Below are 21,001 nucleotides of genomic sequence, written 5' to 3' on the forward strand. Positions count from 1 at the left end.
GTTACATTAGGGTTACGGTTATGGTTAGGGTTGCGGTTACGGTTACTGTTATGGTTACGGTTATGGTTACGGTTAGGGTTGTGGTTACGGGTACTGTTATGGTTATGGTTACGGTTATGGTTACATTAGGGTTACGATTATGGTTACTGTTACGGTTAGGTTTATGGTTACGGTTATGGTTAGGGTTACAGTTACGGTTATGGTTACATTAGGGTTACGGTTATGGTTACATTAGGGTTACAGTTATGGTTACAGTTATGGTTACAGTTATGGTTACAGTTATGGTTACGGTTATGGTTATGGTTACGGTTAGGTTTATGGTTACGGTTACGGTTACGGTTATGGTTATGGTTACAGTTACGGTTATGGTTATGGTTATGGTTACGGTTAGGTTTATGGTTACTGTTATGGTTACAGTTATGGTTATGGTTACGGTTATGGTTTGGGTTACAGTTACGGTTATGGTTACATTAGGGTTACGGTTATGGTTACATTAGGGTTACGGTTATGGTTACATTAGGGTTACAGTTATGGTTACAGTTATGGTTACGGTTATGGTTATGGTTGCGGTTACGGTTATGGTTACTGTTACGGTTAGGTTTATGGTTACGGTTATGGTTAGGGTTACAGTTACGGTTATGGTTACATTAGGGTTACGGTTATGGTTACATTAGGGTTACAGTTATGGTTACAGTTATGATTACGGTTATGGTTACGGTTATGGTTACGGTTATGGTTATGGTTATGGTGATGGTTATGGTTACGGTTATAGTTAAGAAGAGAATGGTTATGAAGAGAAGGAAGGCAGCTGTTTGTTTGTTAGGGTTAGGGCTTTTGCTCTTAAAACATTCTGAAGTCAAGGTTACGGTTACGGTTACGGTTATGGTTATGGTTACAGTTACGGTTATGGTTATGGTTATGGTTATGGTTATGGTTATGGTTATGGTTACGGTTAGGTTTATGGTTACTGTTATGGTTACAGTTATGGTTATGGTTACGGTTACGGTTATGGTTTGGGTTACAGTTACGGTTATGGTTACATTAGGGTTACGGTTATGGTTACATTAGGGTTACGGTTATGGTTACATTAGGGTTACAGTTATGGTTACAGTTATGGTTAGGGTTAGGGTTACATTAGGGTTACAGTTATGGTTACAGTTATGGTTACGGTTATGGTTGCGGTTGCGGTTACGGTTATGGTTACTGTTACGGTTAGGTTTATGGTTACGGTTATGGTTAGGGTTACAGTTACGGTTATGGTTACATTAGGGTTACGGTTATGGTTACATTAGGGTTACAGTTATGGTTACAGTTATGGTTACAGTTATGATTACGGTTATGGTTACAGTTACGGTTATGGTTACGGTTATGGTTATGGTGATGGTTATGGTTACGGTTATAGTTAAGAAGAGAATGGTTATGAAGAGAAGGAAGGCAGCTGTTTGTTTGTTAGGGTTAGGGCTTTTGCTCTTAAAACATTCTGAAGTCAAGTTTTGTAGACAAATATAACTTGCATCCGAATTTATGAAATAATAGATTTTGACTTTTTTTAGCAGATGTACAAGTAGCTTCTAGAGCATGACGTGTTCCTTCTTCACTAGCGTTCAAAAGCATCCCATAATGCACCTGGAGTGAGCAGAAGACGCTCAAATTTAAGAGAGTTTCTACAAAGAACATTTGAAGCTTCAATGAATGAAAATCTCTATGAAGAGTCACATGATGCTCATTTGTTTGCTTTTGATTATCTTAATCTGAAAGATTTATTCACTTCGCCTCATAACATTCTTTACCTGTTTTGAAAAGAATCCAAACATGTTTTGTCTATCACACGCCACACGTTTAGTAACAACAGCCTTTATACTGAGACTTCAGTCTGACTCGTCTGTTGTCATTGTCTTCGTTTATTTACTGTTCAAAAGCTTCTTCTTTTTTTGAAAAATCAATACTTTCATCAAGGATAAATATAAATTGATCAAAAGTGACAGTAAAGACATTTATCATGTGAAAATTTATTTTTATTTAAAAGAAAAGTTGTTCTTTTAAACGTTCTATTTATCAAAGAATTTTGAAAAATTAAATTTATATCAGTTTCCACTGAAATCTGAAGCAGCACAACTGTTTTCAACATTGATAATAATCATAAAAGTTTCTTCAGCATCATACATCATATAAATCAGAATGATTTCTGAAGGATCATGTGACACTGAAGACTGGAGTAATGATGCTGAAAATTCAGCTTTGATCACCGGAATAAATTACACTAGACTATATATTCACATAGAAAACTGATGATTTACATTGGAATAATATTTCACTGTTTTTACTGTATTTTTGATCAAATAAATGCAGTCTTGGTGAGCAGAAGAGACTCTTTCACAAACAGTAAACATCTTACAGACCCCAAACTTTATTTTAATTAAATGTAACAGACTGACATCGACTTTGGCTTTGAGGAATATGGATGGACGTGTGTTTTACTGGAGTTTCTGGACATATATGCTTTATTTCATGATTTCATGTTTGATCTTTAATGTGCATGTAAAGCCCAGAGAGACTCATTTGAGACTCAAACATGAAGCTCCTGAGACATAATTAAGGAAAGCATCACAAACAGACTCACACATGATCATCAGAATCAGATCTACAGTCGAAGAAAGCAGTCATGGACTTCAGTGGAAGCTGGAAACTGTGTGAACAGGAGAACCCAGAGGCGTTTCTCAGGGCCATATGTGAGTATAACCCGTAATTAATGTGTCAGTCTCCTGTTTTTTTATTTATTTGAACGTTTCTAAAGTTGTTGTTCATATGTAATGAAAGTGTTTTCATGAGTGCAGCGGCTCCAGAGATTTACATTAAAATGATGAAAGAAGTGAAACCTCTGACAACGATTGAGCAGAACGGAGATGAGTTCAGCATCTGTGTGCAGACGGCCCTCAGGAGCCACACCAACAGCTTCAGCATCGGCACCGAGAGCGAGTTCAACACCCCGGACGGCAAGAAGATCAAGGTCATCAAACTCTTCATTCATGTCTGAAATCAAGCCGTTCTTCCTGACACGGAGAATGTAAACGTGTTTGTGTCCGAGTGTGAAATTAATTCATGCGAATGTATTTTGTGCTGAAACTGATAAATCATCCTCGGTTGATCCCACATAGACTGATGTTGTGATCGCTGTTTGATAAAGTGACTTTAATGTCGAGAAATGTTTTATTTAAGCAAACAGTAATTGGAAGAGAACGTAGTTAATTAGTCTGTAGAACTGCTGACTGTGGTTACTTGGCAACAACTGGCCTGCGTCACACCTGTGTGTGTGTGTGTGTGTGTGTGTGTGTGTTTGCACAGATATAATACAGACACTGTGTGTGTTCATATATTTGCAGTCATATCAAGCACCTCATCAGATTAGATGAGTTGTTCTGTGGTTTCAGGCAACAGCTCGACTCATCGATGGAAAGATCGTGATTGAATCGGATAAATTCACCCACGTGAGAGAGATCCAGGGCGAGGAGATGATCGAGGTCAGAAGAGAATCATGTTCTCCTGTATTCCAGCACAGGGTTGGTGTAATCTCTCTCTCTCTCTCTCTCTCTCTCTCTCTCTCTCTCTCTCTCCCTCCCTCTCTCCCTCCCTCTCTCTCTCCCTCTCTCCCTCCCTCCCTCTCTCCCTCCCTCCCTCCCTCCCTCTCTCCCTCTCTCTCTCTCTCTCTCTCTCTCTCCCTCCCTCTCTCCCTCCCTCTCTCCCTCTCTCCCTCTCTCCCTCTCTCTCTCTCTCTCTCTCTCTCTCTCTCTCTCTCTCCCTCTCTCTCTCTCTCTCTCTCTCTCTCTCTCTCTCTCTCTCTCTCTCTCTCTCTCTCCCTCCCTCTCTCCCTCCCTCTCTCCCTCTCTCCCTCTCTCCCTCTCTCTCTCTCTCTCTCTCTCTCTCTCTCTCTCTCCTCTCTCTCTCTCTCTCTCTCTCTCTCTCTCTCTCTCTCTCTCTCTCTCTCTCTCTCTCTCTCTCAGACACTCACCGCTGGAAGTGCGACTCTCGTCCGCAGAAGCCGCCGCGTCTAACCCAACCGGATGAACTTCACTACTGGATTCTACACTTTCCACAGTTTTTACAACCTTTTTACTGTCTGTTTTGAGAAAATTATTATTTAAATTGTTCTATTGATAGTTCACTGTAATAACGGAAAATAGGGTACAATTCATAAAAAGAAAAACCATGCAGCCCCATGCGCTTGATCTGCAATTTTCAATGTCTAACTTCACAATCAATGGAAACATGCAGTTTAATTTTAATAAATAAAGTATATAGTCCCATCTATTAAATTAATAATTATTGCAGATAATATAACAATCAAATAATTATTGTTAAAAGGGCTTTGTCAATAATAGAAAAAAAAAATTTAATTAATTAATTAAAACAAATTGAATCAATAAATAATAATATTGACGCACATGCTTTTCTGTCTCATTATTGCAACATTTATTGCTCTCTCTCTCTCTCTCTCTCTCTCTCTCTCTCTCTCTCTCTCTCTCTCTCTCTCTCTCTCTCTCTCTCTCTCTCTAATAACTGCATAAAGCCGGGGACACACTTTCTGTAAGGCCGGTTATGAATGTAATTTGATACTTAGGCCTATGACTGATCATGCACACGTGTTCATCGCGTTCTGTGTTCACAGCGGTGTTTAAATCTGTGTGTCCAGCATTACTCTGCTATCAGCGGCTCAAACCTCCGCTAACTCTAAAATGACGTTTTGGAATTAGCAACGGAGGCATGGATTAGATGCGTAAGTAATTAGTCTATACAAGAGCGTTTTAATGACGAAAAACTTGACAAACGTCTTGAAATACATCATCTGAACAATGTTTCGAGATGTGGTAACTGTAGTATTTATGTGTAATAATCCGGGTCGTTGAATTATTCGAAAAATAATGCACACCCGATTGATTAATTCAACGGCTTGATGTCAATTATAGGGGTGCAGTACTGAAGTGTGTCTATAGGGGTGCAGTACTGAAGTGTGTCTATAGGGGTGCAGTACTGGAGTGGGTCTATAGGGGTGCAGTACTGAAGTGTGTCTATAGGGGTGCAGTACTGGAGTGGGTCTATAGGGGTGCAGTACTGGGGTGTGTCTATAGGGGTGCAGTACTGGAGTGGGTCTATAGGGGTGCAGTACTGGAGTGGGTCTATAGGGGTGCAGTACTGGAGTGGGTCTATAGGGGTGCAGTACTGGAGTGGGTCTATAGGGGTGCAGTACTGGGGTGTGTCTATAGGGGTGCAGTACTGGAGTGGGTCTATAGGGGTGCAGTACTGGAGTGGGTCTATAGGGGTGCAGTACTGGAGTGGGTCTATAGGGGTGCAGTACTGGAGTGGGTCTATAGGGGTGTAGTACTGGAGTGGGTCTATAGGGGTGCAGTACTGGAATGGGTCTATAGAGGTGCAGTACTGGAGTGGGTCTATAGGGGTGCAGTACTGGGGTGTGTCTATAGGGGTGCAGTACTGGAGTGGGTCTATAGGGGTGCAGTACTGGAGTGGGTATATAGGGGTGCAGTACTGGAATGGGTCTATAGAGGTGCAGTACTGGAGTGTGTCTATAGGGGTGCAGTACTGGAGTGTGTCTATAGGGGTGCAGTACTGGAGTGGGTCTATAGGGGTGCAGTACTGGAATGGGTCTATAGAGGTGCAGTACTGGAGTGGGTCTATAGGGGTGCAGTACTGGGGTGTGTCTATAGGGGTGCAGTACTGGAGTGGGTCTATAGGGGTGCAGTACTGGAGTGGGTATATAGGGGTGCAGTACTGGAATGGGTCTATAGAGGTGCAGTACTGGAGTGGGTCTATAGGGGTGCAGTACTGGAGTGTGTCTATAGGGGTGCAGTACTGGAGTGTGTCTATAGGGGTGCAGTACTGGAGTGGGTCTATAGGGGTGCAGTACTGGAGTGGGTCTATAGGGGTGCAGTACTGGAGTGGGTCTATAGGGGTGCAGTACTGGAGTGGGTCTATAGGGGTGCAGTACTGGAGTGTGTCTATAGGGGTGCATTACTGGAGTGGGTCTATAGGGGTGCAGTACTGGAGTGGGTCTATAGGGGTGCAGTACTGGAGTGTGTCTATAGGGGTGCAGTACTGGAGTGGGTCTATAGGGGTGCAGTACTGGAGTGTGTCTATAGGGGTGCAGTACTGGAATGGGTCTATAGGGGTGCAGTACTGGAGTGGGTCTATAGGGGTGCAGTACTGGAGTGGGTCTATAGGGGCGCAGTACTGGAGTGTGTCTATAGGGGTGCATTACTGGAGTGGGTCTATAGGGGTGCAGTACTGGAGTGGGTCTATAGGGGTGCAGTACTGGAGTGTGTCTATAGGGGTGCAGTACTGGAGTGGGTCTATAGGGGTGCAGTACTGGAGTGTGTCTATAGGGGTGCAGTACTGGAATGGGTCTATAGGGGTGCAGTACTGGAGTGGGTCTATAGGGGTGCAGTACTGGAGTGGGTCTATAGGGGTGCAGTACTGGAGTGTGTCTATAGGGGTGCAGTACTGGAATGGGTCTATAGGGGTGCAGTACTGGAGTGTGTCTATAGGGGCGCAGTACTGGAGTGGGTCTATAGGGGTGCAGTACTGGGTGTAGTAAATAAAATAGGCTATCGATTGCGGAATAATCACGCGACTCTGTCGCACAGTCGAGAGATTACCGTGTTGACCGACGGAGAAGCTCACGGGCGATCGGGGGGACGTGGAGGCATAAAGTGAAGGGAGAAGCCCATAGAGAGTGATAAAGTTGCTCTCGCTGCTAGCTCATGGACAGCTAATGCTCACGCTTTCCGTCTCTGCGAGATTCGGAACGGAATGATTCAGATTTCTCTCGGCACAGCGACTAGAAGACTGACAGCTGTCAGACTCACGTCACATCTACGTCACCAAGCTCAGTTTGAGCCGGCGCAGTTCGCCTGGCGATCAGGAAGTGATGCTTCTAATGGGCTTCACTTTTCTCAGTTGAAATCTATGGGGACGCTGTGTCCATTCCTTTTATTGTCTATGGTTGAAACCATAGACTGTAAAAAAATATGGACGTAGTGTCCGTGACGTCACCCGTAGGTTTCTGAAGAGCATTTTTGAAGCCTAAAGTGGGCGGAGCCGGCCATCGCCATCTTGGCCTCGCGTCACCGCTCGTCACTCCCGGATAACAGAATATGGGCAAAGAGGCGGAGCTGAGGAGCCGGGCTATCTGAAACCACGCCCACCTAGCGCGACGTTATGGAGTTCGCGCAGGGTTGGGAGCTAATGCTATATGCTACTCACAGTACCAAATCTGAGACTGCACGGGACTCGCGCTAAAGTGACAGTTGATGATTAAAATCAGAATGCCAATTAAAAGGTCCTGTTTTTGCCCTTCGAAATATTATAATAGTTAAAACACATGTCTCACTTGTAGCTATGTGTTTTAACTATTATAATATTTCGCGAGTCCCGTGCAGTCTCAGATTTGGTACTGTGAGTAGCATATAGCATTAGCTCCCAACCCTGCGCGAACTCCATAACGTCGCGCTAGGTGGCCGTGGTTTCAGATAGCCAGGCTTATTTGAAAATGTATTATGCAGTAACTTTACAATATTACTCTGAGAGTGTGTGTGACCGTGATTATGTGCATACACTTCCGTCAGCGCGGCATCGCTCGTCAAGTTCGTAGAGAGCTTTATTATCCAGTCCATTTTAAATTCTGATTTTGGCCGCATCTCAATTCTCAAATGGGTCAAAACATAGATATATTACCTATGAAGTTCAAGTAAATGCGCTAGAGATCCGCGCTCATTCAAGGATGTGCATTTATTGCATGGACGGAGAAACACAGACCCCTGCAGGATTTCATCTGACGGAACATAAGCATGTTATAATCTGTCCCAGAGCAACGGCACCGCAGGACGAGTGTAGCCTTTATATATAGACGCTTTTAAATCTGAAAACTCCAAAAAGCAACGAAATTGTCAGACATCCATCAGTGCATGTTCACCGAGGAGAACGACTGGAATACAGCGCTGGCTGTTCTCTCGAACGACACTCGACGACAACGGCGGGATACAAAGGCGTGGGCAAAGTAATGGGTGTATTAAATTATATGAAATAATCCCGAAGAAAAGAACAAACACGGCAGAGATGGATAGTTCAGCGTTCAGCGGCTGGAATTTGCTGAGGTGAAGTGACGGCTAACCGGCTAGCATTTACATCATTGGGAATCCGCCTGTCACTCAAAAGTGGACACACCCTTAATTTTGCGGAACTTCAAATATTAATCAACTAAACGGGTGAGTTATAAAAAAATGCACCCCCCTCACAGTTGTTATGAAGGGCAAAATTAGCTGTATAGACCAAAGCCACAGAGAGAACCAGGCTGTAAACGTGTGCATTTTAACATGGCGGAGATACAGATTTGACTCGCTTCTGCAGCCAGCCTCGAGCGGCCAGTCGATGAACTGCCGTTTAATTCACTTCCGTGTTGGTTTCAAGAGAGAGACAGGGAGGTGGCCGCTTGGTTGAAACCTATGGGGTCGCTACCATAGATATAATAAAGGCTAGATGTCTCGTTCGCGCTGCAGGCCAATGGAGGTCCACGTCTGCACGGCACACGGCGGCCATCTTGTCACAGTCAGCTCGCTCACTCGTAACATTGTGTTTTAATGGTGCATGTACTTTTTAAATAACCATAACTTGCTCAATTTTCTACCGATTTTCAAACGGGTTGGTTTGTTATAAACGTCAGAGATGTAGTTATGACACTGCATACTTATGAATAATCATAATATTATATATTTCAACATGTTCAAGCATCCAGAATTATAGCCATGTTAATAACGTTAGTAAGGAACCAAACACTTTGTAATTCCGTCCAGATTTCAGCGAGATAAGAGTATGTGTGTTTGTGCAGATCATCACCTTACAGAACGCTTGCCTGTGACAAGATGGCCACCGGGTGATGCCGTTCGAGACTCCGCCGCAGGGGCGGCGCTAGGGTTGGGCTAAGGGGGCTTAAGCCCCGAATGTTTTGTCAAAAGCCCCGAATCTTCACCGGCGTCGTAGCGAGCTTACTGGCTAACGGCTGAAGTTAATATGGACATAAAGTTTTTTATATGGAACACTAACAGTAAACCTCACCGGCCGGAGAGAGATTCAGAAGCAGCGTCGGACGAGCCGCGGACGAGTGTGTGCTGCGTTCACACCAAACGCGAATAGAGCGTCTGGCGCGAGTGATTTCAATGTTTAAGTCAATGTGCAGAAGCATTTACGCGCATCTGGAGGTCCTGCGGCACGAATGAGGCATTTACTTAGCGTGGCGCGGCGAATTTACCTCATTCGCACGTCCAGTTTTTTTTTTTTTTTTTGAGTAGGCCTAACTATCATCATTTTCCCAGATAGTGCATAGATTTTTAGGCATTCTATTATCTCAAACAGCCTGAAAAATAGTGCATTTAGCTGACGTAAATGGGAAAAAATCTCCCCTGGGGAGTATGCCCCCGGACTAGTGGTGCCTTCACGTGCTATGGTAATTATGGTAAATACCAAAAGCCGACGTGGAAAATGCGCATGAACACCCCCTCATGTGGTATTTTCCACTGGGCAACTCGTAGAATATTTTGATGCACGAGTTGCCGAGATGAGATAACCTTTGACCTTTTCAACATGGCGGAGAGCGACGCAAGCGTTGTGAATGGTAAGCATTGTACACAACTAAACGTTTTTTGCTACTGTTAGCGGATTGTTTTTGTAGCCTATACAATGTTGTGTCATTAACAATTGTAATATAATGCGTTAACACTCAGTGTCAGTTTTAAAAATAAAGTTATGTTTGGTGTTACCTACCCAGAGCAGATGTTAATACCAGTTCACAAGTGGAAAATATCATAAAAGCACTTGAACACAACACACTGGTAAATACCAGTTCACAAGTGGAAAATATCATCTTTTCCACAGCACGTGAAGGCACCATAGGTTTGGGCTAAGCCCCGATTGTTTACATCGTCTGGCTCCGCCCCTACTCCGCCGTAAGACTTCTAGCCTTTATCTATGGTCGCTACGTCCATTTTATATACTGTTTATGATAGGGATGCAGTACTGGAGTGTGTCTATAGGGGTGCAGTACTGGAGTGTGTCTATAGGGGTGCAGTACTGGAGTGTGTCTATAGGGGTGCAGTACTGGAGTGTGTCTATAGGGGTGCAGTACTGGAGTGTGTCTATAGGGGTGCAGTACTGGAGTGTGTCTATAGGGGTGCAGTACTGGAGTGTGTCTACAGGGGGTGTCTAACACTGTGGCTGTTTCCGGTCAGTGAAGCCGAAGCTCAGCTGCTGTTAGTGTTTTCAGGCCTCGCTGCTGCTGAAGTGAAAGCGACACGGAACCGCGTGGAGTGGAGAAGAATTCAATCAGTAATCGTTCTTTAAAGTTAATTATAATTGTCGGTAATAATCATCCGAGACTTTAATCATTATTATCATGTCTCGGTACATGAGACCGCCGAACAGTTCACTGTTTGTTCGAAATATTTCCGACGAGTCCCGGTAAGTGAAACTTTTCCATTTACTCTATTATAAGACTCCATATTTCCGTTACATTTTCATCGATTAAGCTTCTGTCTGGTTAATAACGTTATTTCTCTTTTTGATAAATACTGTAACGTTATATCTGATAGAAGAAGGGTTTATTGTGGTTGGCGCGTGAATGTTCGCGTGAGCGCGCACAGCTCACGCGCATTGTTGTTGTTACTATTAATATGAACGTCTTCATCATCATTATTATTATTATCCCCTGTTAGTCTTTACAAAAAGGCTCTTTTTCAGCTTAGGGACTGTAATTATCTTTGACGTATACTTATGTGTGTACTTAAAAGCTGTTATTGCATTTCAGTAACCAAAGTTAACAGTGTTATCCTGATATTCCGATTTTAAAGGCTGTTTATATCTTGACATGTATTCAGTCATTGGTGTAAAAGCTGTTCATGACTAAAGCTACTAATGAGCCATAATGACCAGAAAACTCGTGAAATGTCTACATATTTCATATCCAGAACACTTTTGTTTAACTGGGACTTTTAGGGAATATTCTGGGACTATTTGTGGCATAATGTTAATGAACACAATTAAATTTCACTCCTTTTTTTAAATTTAGTTAATAAAAGCACAGCGGAAGGGAAAGAATGGGGCAAAATGCTGAATATCAGTATTACAGACCGCAAGTGCTGATAAAATAAGACTAGTGTGGAAACTCGCGTACCAATCTTTTTTGTGTATTTTTACAACTTATTTTTCTTGCCATGAAAAGGTGATGCCGTAATCCTTAAAATGTTGCAATAAAAAGCTATAACCGAAGAATGAATGAAAGTGCTTTTATAAAATCATCTGCAAGTCCTCCAGAAACGTCCCTGTTTCTCAGCATAATCTTGAGTTTTGCCTTTTCTTAAAGAAACCGATGGAAGATCTGAAAAGCTTGTGTTTGTGTTAATCGCCAGTATCCCGCTGCTTTACCCGCGGCGCCCAGTGTGTGTGTGTGTGTGTGTGTGAGAGAGAGAGAGAGAGTGTGTGTGCGAGAGAGTGTGTGTGTGAGAGATAGAGAGAGTGTGTGTGTGAGAGAGAGAGAGTGTGTGTGCGAGAGAGAGAGAGAGAGAGAGAGAGTGTGTGTGTGTGAGAGAGAGAGTGTGTGTGAGGCGGAGTTAGGGGTGTGTGTTGTCTGACGGCAGTGTGTGTGTGTGTGTGTGTACTCGAGGACGGTGCACTTCCAGCAATAAGAGCGTGTGTATTTCCCGGTGTTCAGGCCAGAGGACCTGCGCCGAGAGTTCGGCCGATACGGGCCCGTTGCCGACGTCTACATTCCTCTAGACTTCTATTCACGCCGACCCAGAGGATTTGCGTACATTCAATATCCTTTTCAGCCAGTGTGGAGCTGCAGCGTGTGTGTGTGTGTGTGTGTGTGTGTGTGTTTCTCTCCGCAGCTCGCTCCAGTCTAACCCTTATTTCTCTGTTGTCGCCCCAGACTGTGTAAAGCGTCCAGTCGTGGAGCCCGGCACAAACACAGAGTTAACAGACCCGTGTAGAGTAGGACTAAAGCCAAGCCACAGCAGCCAAGAAAGAAAGATCAAGCGATCGCTACTTACAGAGAGGCAAAGATTCAAACCAAAAGCAAATTAAAGATCGAAGAGACAGAGGAAAAGAGGAGAAGAAAGAGGAGTAACAGAGAGAAAACAAAGTGCAGACAGAGACGGGCGGCGGCTAAAGAGCGTAAAGATCCAGGTAAAGGTGCCACCCGTATCCTCCTCCATTCAGAACCTGCTTCAGTGTGTGTGTGTGTGTGTGTGTGTGTGTGTGTGTGTGTGTGTGTGTGTGAGTGTGTGTGTGTGAGGAAGCTCATGCTCAGTGTGTGTGTGTGTGTGTGTGTGTGTGTGTGTGTGTGTGTGTGTGTGTGTGAGAGGAAGCTCATGCTCAGTGTGTGTGTGTGTTAGGAAGCTCATGCTCTGTGTGTGTGTGGAAGCTCATGCTCAGTGTGTGTGTGTGTGTGTGAGGAAGCTCATGCTCAGTGTGTGTGTGTGTTAGGAAGCTCATGCTCTGTGTGTGTGTGTGAGGAAGCTCATGCTCAGTGTGTGTGTGTGTGTGTGTGTGTGTGAGGAAGCTCATGCTCTGTGTGTGTGTGAGGAAGCTCATGCTCAGTGTGTGTGTGTGTGTGTGTGAGGAAGCTCATGCTCTGTGTGTGTGTGTGTGTGTGTGTGTGTGTGTGAGGAAGCTCATGCTCAGTGTGTGTGTGTGAGGAAGCTCATGCTCAGTGTGTGTGTGTGTGTGTGTGTGTGTGTGTGTGAGGAAGCTCATGCTCTGTGTGTGTGTGTGTGAGGAAGCTCATGCTGTGGGTGTGTGAGGAAGCTCATGCTCAGTGTGTGTGTGTGTGTGAGGAAGCTCATGCTCAGTGTGTGTGTGAGGAAGCTCATGCTCAGTGTGTGTGTGTGAGGAATCTCATGCTCAGTGTGTGTGTGTGAGGAAGCTCATGCTCTGTGTGTGTGTGAGGAAGCTCATGCTCTGTGTGTGTGAGGAAGCTCATGTTCAGTGTGGGCTTGTGCACTGTGTAGTGTGCACTGTGTAGTGTGCACTGTGTAGTGTGCACTGTGTAGTGTGCACTGTGTAGTGTGCACTGTGTAGTGTGCACTGTGTAGTGTGCACTGTGTAGTGTGCACTGTGTAGTGTGCACTGTGTAGTGTGCACTGTGTAGTGTGCACTGTGTAGTGTGCACTGTGCCGTTAGAGCCCTTAATAGCGCAGCACGTTTGAAGATGTCCGTGACGCGGAGGACGCCCTGCACAACCTGGACAGGAAGTGGGTTTGCGGACGGCAGATCGAGATCCAGTTCGCTCAGGGAGATCGCAAGAGTAAGTTCTGCTGGATCTGAGGGGTGTGTGGGTGTGTGTGTGTATAGTGTGTATACGAGTGTCCTCTTGTGTTTCTCAGCGCCCGGTCAGATGAAGACAAAGGAGCGGCAGTCTCCACGCAGCGAACGGGATGGCAGACGCAGACGCTCTCGCAGCCGCAGCGACAGACGTAGATCACGCAGCCAATCCTATGAGAGGCGACGCCGGCGGTCCGACAGCCCCCGAGAGTGAGTCACATGATCTGTCGCGTGATCACGGTCACATGATCGGATGACCTACATGACCTGTCACATGATCTCTGTGATCCGTCGCATGTCACATGACCTCCGTCGCTTGTTCTACAATGACCTCCGTCGCATGACCTGCATGACCTCCGTCGCATGACCTGCATGACCTCCGTCGCATGACCTGCATGACCTCCGTCGCATGACCTGCATGACCTCCGTCGCATGACCTGCATGACCTCCGTCGCATGACCTGCATGACCTCCGTCGCATGACCTGCATGACCTCCATCGCATGACCTCCGTCGCATGACCTGCATGACCTCCATCGCATGACCTGCATGACCTCCGTCGCATGACCTGCATGACCTCCGTCGCATGACCTGCATGACTGACCTCCGTCGCATGACCTGCATGACCTCCGTCGCATGACCTCCGTCGCATGATCTGCTTGACCTCCGTCGCATGACCTGCATGACCTCCGTCGCATGACCTGCATGACCTCCGCCGCATGACCTACATGACCTCCGTCGCATGACCTACATGACCTCCGTCGCATGACCTACATGACCTCCGTCGCATGACCTACATGACCTCCGTCGCATGACCTACATGACCTCCGTCGCATGACCTACATGACCTCCGTCGCATGACCTACATGACCTCCGTCGCATGACCTACATGACCTCCGTCGCATGACCTACATGACCTCCGTCGCATGACCTACATGACCTCCGTCGCATGACCTCCATGACCTCCGTCGCATGACCTCCATGACCTCCGTCACATGACCTCCATGACCTCCGTCGCATGACCTCCGTCGCATGACCTGCATGACCTCCGTCGCATGACCTACATGACCTCCGTCGCATGACCTCCGTCGCATGACCTGCATGACCTCCGTCGCATGACCTACATGACCTCCGTCGCATGACCTGCATGACCTCCGCCGCATGACCTGCATGACCTCCGCCGCATGACCTCCATCGCATGATCTACATGACCTCCGCCGCATGACCTGCATGACCTCCGTCGCATGACCTGCATGACCTCCGCCGCATGACCTGCATGACCTCCGTCGCATGACCTACATGACCTCCGTCGCATGATCTACATGACCTCCGTCGCATGACCTCCGTCGCATGATCTACATGACCTCCGTCGCCTGACCTCCGTCGCATGACCTACATGACCTCTGTCGCATGATCTACATGACCTCCGTCGCATGACCTACATGACGTCCGTCGCTTGATCTACATGACCTCCTCCGCATGACCTACATGACCTCCGTCGCATAATCTTCATGACCTCCGTCACCTGACCTCCGCCGCATGACCTACACGACCTCCGTCGCATGATCTACATGACCTCCGTCGCATGACCTGCTTGACCTCCGTCGCATGACCTCCGTCGCCTGACCTCCGTCGCATGATCTACATGACCTCCGTCGCCTGACTTCCGTCGCATGACCTACATGACGTCCGTCGCTTGATCTACATGACCTCCTCCGCATGACCTACATGACCTCCGTCGCATAATCTTCATGACCTCCGTCACCTGACCTCCGCCGCATGACCTACATGACGTCCGTCGCTTGATCTACATGACCTCCGTCGCATGATCTACATGACCTCCGTCGCATGATCTACATGACCTCCGCCGCATGACCTACATGACGTCCGTCGCTTGATCTACATGACCTCCGCCGCATGACCTACATGACCTCCGTCGCATGATCTACATGACCTCCGCCGCATGACCTACATGACCTCCGTCGCATGATCTACATGACCTCCGCCGCATATCCTACATGACGTCCGTCGCTTGATCTACATGACCTCCGCCGCATGACCTACATGACCTCCGTCGCCTGACCTACATGACGTCCGTCGCTTGACCTACATGACCTCCGTCGCATAATCTTCATGACCTCCGTCACCTGACCTCCGCCGCATGACCTACATGACCTCCGTCGCCTGACCTCCGTCGCATGACCTACATGACGTCCGTCAGTTGATCTACATGACCTCCGCCGCATGACCTACATGACCTCCGCCGCATGACCTACATGACCTCCGCCGCATGACCTACATGACCTCCGTCGCCTGACCTCCGCCGCTTGACCTACATGACCTCCGTCGCATAATCTTCATGACCTCCGTCACCTGACCTCCGCCGCATGACCTACACGACCTCCGTCGCATGACCTCTGTGGAGAACCGTAGCTCTCTGTGTGCTGACGTGTGTTTCTCCCAGCAGCTCCAGAGGAAGGCCTCACAGCAGACGCAGCCGCAGTCGAGAACACGACAGGTAAATACACTAACAGCTTTCAGAGCAGCTTCACAGTTGGGTTTAAAATTTTGGAGACGCAAATTGTACTCATTTTCAAATTGTTTGTTAAAAATAAACATCTCAGGAAAATGTAAATATATCTCATCAAAATATGACATTGTTACAAAACAGGGCATTGATTTCATCATACCAGCAAACTAGTCGCTTTTAATGAAGGGATGAAGTTGCACTGTAAACTTCACAATAATAATGGAAACTAGGCTATTTAGACGCCTCTCGACGCTCTAATGTTGCGTGACAGTCACACAGATCGCTGTAGCGCACATGAACCGATCACTTGTTTCCGCTTTAACCCTCTGGGTTAAACATGCTCTAACATTTGCGCTTATTTCTGTTACCTTGTGACATTTTCATGGCTAAAGTCTTATTACACTGTATTCAGCACAAACTCTGCTAAAATAATTTGTCAGCGGCATGTATGTAAATTTTTTTAGTTTTGAGATAATAACATTTATGCGTGGTTTGTGAAAATAACAACAAAAAATTTCACTGAAATAAGGTCATGAAACCCAAACTGATTATTTCTTCACAAGACTTTTGAAAATTGTATCACGTAGCCTAGAATATTTGTTCCAAAACTATGTGAAAATCGCCTTGACTACTCATTCAGATCAGACAATATATTGATTTAAAATTTGTAAGACATGTCTTGTGTAAGAAAGCTTTATGCGAGTATGCGTAAACCACCCATGAATATTGAGTGTTTCACACCTGAGACAAAGACCCCCATAATGCCCTATCAGGAGCTCTCAGGCACTGTCATTATGAGGAACCTTGCACAAAGAATGAGGAGATTTAAAAAAATTATGGGTTTTTGATTGTTTGGATTTATTTACAACACAACATAATGCAAAGATACACAACAAATGACAAAAAAGCACATTATTTAACACACTGAACTAATGACACCTTTGTGCCATTCCTGAAACATAGTACATACCTGTCATTTCCAAGATGTTTGATTTTTCACTTTACCACGTTCATGCTTGGGTTAGGGTTAGGGTTGGGGACAGCAGGACTGGTCCCTAAAAAACAACAACCTGTCAACATGCTGATATCAAGAGAAACTAGGGCTGCACGATTTTGGGAATACATTTTAGATTTGTTCTGGTTAAAATTGCTTTTTAAAATTTACAAAATACACACACATATATATAATGAACACCAGGTTTGTTGTGCTTGTAGGCATATACTTAAAATAATAATAACATTAGTATAGCAGGCATCGTTAAAAAGGAACACTTCAGTAACTCTAGAGAAAAATATATTGATTATCATATGTTACTTCAAATGTTTACAATCGATATGACGTTATGAAATGAGATTGGAGTAAAAACCATGAATGTTTGGTGCGTTTTGCTTTTCAAACGCTCGTCGTGCGACTGACTCAAACTCACAGCGCGTGCAGAGAACATTCACTGAAGCATCAAGCAACAGTTCGACTGCCATGTGAAGTTTTATGAAACAATAACACTAACTAATATAATTCTGAATTATTTCTTACCTTAAAATCTTTCTTGTCTTCAAATCGCGTTCTTCTGATGTAAATCCAAGAAGTTCACAGCTAGCGTGTCTTCCAAACTCGACGACAGCAGAGGACTGATGAAGTTAGAAGGCCGTTTGCGTGACGCGTGGACGATTTGCATGTCAGTATGTTTTGTGGGTGTGGTCACATTAAAACTGAGCAAGCGTTAGAGAAACTGGATATCTTGTTGGTTTTATACAAATTACTCCGTTTTGAATCCGATAATTTAAAACTACACACATAAATGTTTATAAAGATATAGAGGTCATAAATGTGTGACAAGTATTCGCTGAGTTTTGTTTATGTTTAGAGACGTCCTCAAGAAAAAAGGGTTCACGAGACGGAGAGGCAGAAAGCACACCCTGTTTAATTTCTTTATTTTGCAAAAGCACGTTTTGTTTTGATTGTAAGTGGACACATACACAAGTAGACATCTCACAGATTCTTTTTTCATATTTATTAAGTCTGTATGACCATTAATGACGGAGTATTTTAGGTCTGTTTAGCTGCAATGTGGGGAAAAATCGCACCGGCGCGATTGCCGACCCCAGAGGGTTAAGGCACGATAGAAATCATGAATGAATACAGCGCTCAACATTAACGTTTCTAAGCCTTGCCATTTAAAAACGAGTGATTTTAAACCAAAAGCAGCTGAAGAGAAGTATTTGTGGTATATGTGTGTTGTCTGAGAGACGGTTCCTGAGCGACACTTGAACAGTGAAATGCACACACACCGTGTCAAAATCCTCGTAAACAGTTGTTTATGTGCTAAGTGAACGTAAACCGTGCAGAAAGACGTGTAACGGTATATTAGACCAGTGCATGCGGTCTTAAAGTGACAGCAGCCTAATAACCCTACTGCCGTCTGTCATTAATCTTGATCTAACCCTACACTTTACTACCTTAATAACTTTAATTTACATAGTGTAGACTGCAGTATTTTATATGTTTGATTGCTGTATATTCAGTTAAATCACACACACCCTAACCAGATAATCCAGCTCTTCAGAAACTCCCAGACAGGCGTGTTGAAGTCGGTGGGAGATCAGCTCTGCTTTATACAAGTCATGAAGTATTTCTCGTTTAGGGCTTGACGTTTTTCAGACAGCTCTATTTCAGCCGTGTCTTTGTTCTAGTTTCCCCCAGTGCTTTCTTTATTTGATCTTTCACTGTGTACTTCTGTCCCTGTCTTCAGTGAGCTTGAGAGATTCTCTTTTAGATTTGTGTTGTAGTTCGTTGATCAGGCACTTGCTGCATTTCTTGTTTGTTTATAATTGTCATATGCAAGTTATTTCAATCTTCCACACAGACATGTATTTATTCTGAAATCATCTGAAACCCTTGATCACACACCACACGTCTCCATTTAATCATCTTGTGTCTTCAACCGCAGAATCTGTTCTATTGGGACTTCATGTCCTAGTGATCGAGCTCCAGCATCCCTGCGTTTGACTGTTCACTGACCGTGACTAACACTACAATTAGATTGACCGTATCTTGGAGAGCAGGGTTGCTGATATATAATCATTATATTCATTTGAATTAATATTTAATAAATTACAAATAATCATGAAAATAAATGTTAAAAAAATAAACTTGTTTCTAATTTAGATGGCAATTGACTCAGCAATTTTATTACAGTATTTTTCACATATAAAGTATTTGTTAAAAAATATATAAATAAAAAGTAAACACTCAGTAATCTGGTGAATTTGCGCACTAGTAATATTTTTACAGCACACAGTGAAAATTGCGTGAATATTCATAATGGGCGACTGGATATAGCACAGCTTATTTAAAAATCAAGAATTTAAAGTTGATTATACGTCTCCAGTAAAGCTGAACTGACTGTCACACAGAGTAACACGATCGTACAGGTTTGTGAAATTAAATGTTTATTAAATATTCAGAGATTTGTTTAAATTAAATAGATTTACTGCATTTACTGAATGTTGACGGTAAATGAGAAAGGGTTATATCCTATTGTTTGCCTGTTCCAACAGGCCTAATATAAAAGCAACACTATAATTTTTCACGTATAGTTTACTTTTTGTTTAACAGTTCTAACTAAGAGCGTAATGGATATGACTGGTTAACTAACGCTGTAAACTAATGAAGAATGTGAGTGCTGTGATCAGGCGCTGAGAACGTCAAAATAAAAGTCCCGCTTCTAACACGGCGGCCAATCAGAAAAACGTATCCGCCGATATGCGTCGACCACTAGCTAAAATAAGAGTAAATGAGGAGCCTAACCCCTAACCCTGAAGAGTGAGAGGACTGATGTTGCAGGAGCAGAACCTGATCCACTGCTGTGTTTAATGTGCTTTACATGTAATGGTTCTTGTGTGTGTGTGTGTGTGTGTGTGTGTGCACTGCAGTATTGTAATGGTCATGTGATCCTCAGGCACCGGCCGTCTGCACGTGAACACCACCGCTCTCGGGTCGACGAGCGCTCCCGCAGCCCCTCTCACTCCAAGGCCCGGCCCGGACGCAGAGAGTCTGACGCGGCTCGGTCCCGGTCCAAGTCCATCAGCCCACGCCAAGCCAACGATTTCCACACGGAGAACCAGGATTCTGCTCTGGGCAAGATGCACACGCGCTCCCCGTCCCGGTCCCGATCCCCGTCCCGCTCACGGTCCCGCTCGCGCTCCTGGGCCGGCCGCAAGTCCTGGGGGCATTAGAGCCGCCGCCACGGCTTATGAGTCCGCAATGGGTTTACTTCTTTTTGTTTTCTCGGTTTAGTGTTCTCGGTTTAATGTTTGCGATGCAGTGTGAAGTCGTACTGGCGGTCATAAACCTGCCAGTTTCAGCTGTCAGTCTATTTCTTTTAATAAGGAGAGAGTCAACCTACATCCAGTTTTAGCAAACGTTCACATGTCTGTTTATAGGCTGCCATAATGTTCATACTAGCATTGAAGTATTCAGCGAAAGGCGTCTTTTGGGTTTAGTTCACAAGCGCAGCTGCATTTGAGACAGAATGAGAGATGTAAATGGCTTTCAATATTTTTGTATGAGATTTGTGTTAGTTGACCAGTAATGGCCATCCATTTAAAACGGTCTTCCATGAGTGTCTCGGATGTGTTTTTTACTTTTAAAATCTGCAGGCCTTTTACATGTAACCTCAAAATGAAATAAATTTCTTGTGCATCAGTTTGTTGTTGTTCTGCTTGATCTCATTTTATCCTCAGATCTTGCCACATGATGTTCAGGGGAAATGTCTCTATTACTGACCAGCACATTGTGTACTTGTGTTTTTTATGTCTATATTGGCTTGTATTTATTGATCCCCTCTTACATGTGACGTCACACAACAGAGCGTTTCCAAAACCCTAAAATTAACTTTTTCGTATTGATTAACCCTCATTCCTTCCCAATCTGTAGGACTGTAACAAAAAAGATATTTTGAAACGTCTTTAAAAAAAAAGCTCTCTATTCAATGATAGTGAAAAAATGTAATGTTCAACTTTTAGAAAAACTACAATTTGGAATAACATGAAGGGAATTATTTCTTGTCTAATCAAACAAGTTGATCATAAAA

General features: G+C 44.5%; 2 protein-coding genes across 3 annotated transcripts; both read left to right on the forward strand.

Annotated features, from left to right (window-relative positions):
• Positions 1–2,170: 2,170 nt before the first annotated feature.
• fabp10b (fatty acid binding protein 10b, liver basic) lies at positions 2,171–4,433 on the forward strand. Its single transcript, XM_079591398.1, has 4 exons — positions 2,171–2,729; positions 2,835–3,007; positions 3,429–3,518; positions 3,999–4,433. The coding sequence occupies exons 1-4, from the start codon at positions 2,663–2,665 to the stop codon at positions 4,047–4,049; spliced, it is 381 nt and encodes a 126-aa protein (XP_079447524.1). The 5' UTR covers positions 2,171–2,662; the 3' UTR covers positions 4,050–4,433.
• Positions 4,434–10,260: 5,827 nt separating this feature from the next.
• Positions 10,261–20,629, forward strand: srsf10b (serine and arginine rich splicing factor 10b). 2 transcript variants are annotated; one of them, XM_079590845.1, is made up of 6 exons: positions 10,261–10,518; positions 11,768–11,872; positions 13,260–13,363; positions 13,443–13,590; positions 15,843–15,896; positions 19,868–20,629. In XM_079590845.1, exons 1-6 carry the CDS (start codon positions 10,454–10,456, stop codon positions 20,142–20,144), a joined length of 753 nt encoding a protein of 250 aa, XP_079446971.1. In that variant the 5' UTR covers positions 10,261–10,453; the 3' UTR covers positions 20,145–20,629. The 2 variants fall into 2 exon arrangements, with proteins under 2 accessions (XP_079446971.1, XP_079446972.1); XM_079590846.1 differs by having other exon boundaries at positions 10,266–10,518; positions 15,846–15,896.
• The last annotated feature ends 372 nt before the right edge of the window (positions 20,630–21,001 follow it).

Source organism: Phoxinus phoxinus (genome assembly GCF_949152265.1).
Source record: "Phoxinus phoxinus genome assembly, chromosome: 19".
Taxonomy (NCBI): domain Eukaryota; kingdom Metazoa; phylum Chordata; class Actinopteri; order Cypriniformes; family Leuciscidae; genus Phoxinus; species Phoxinus phoxinus.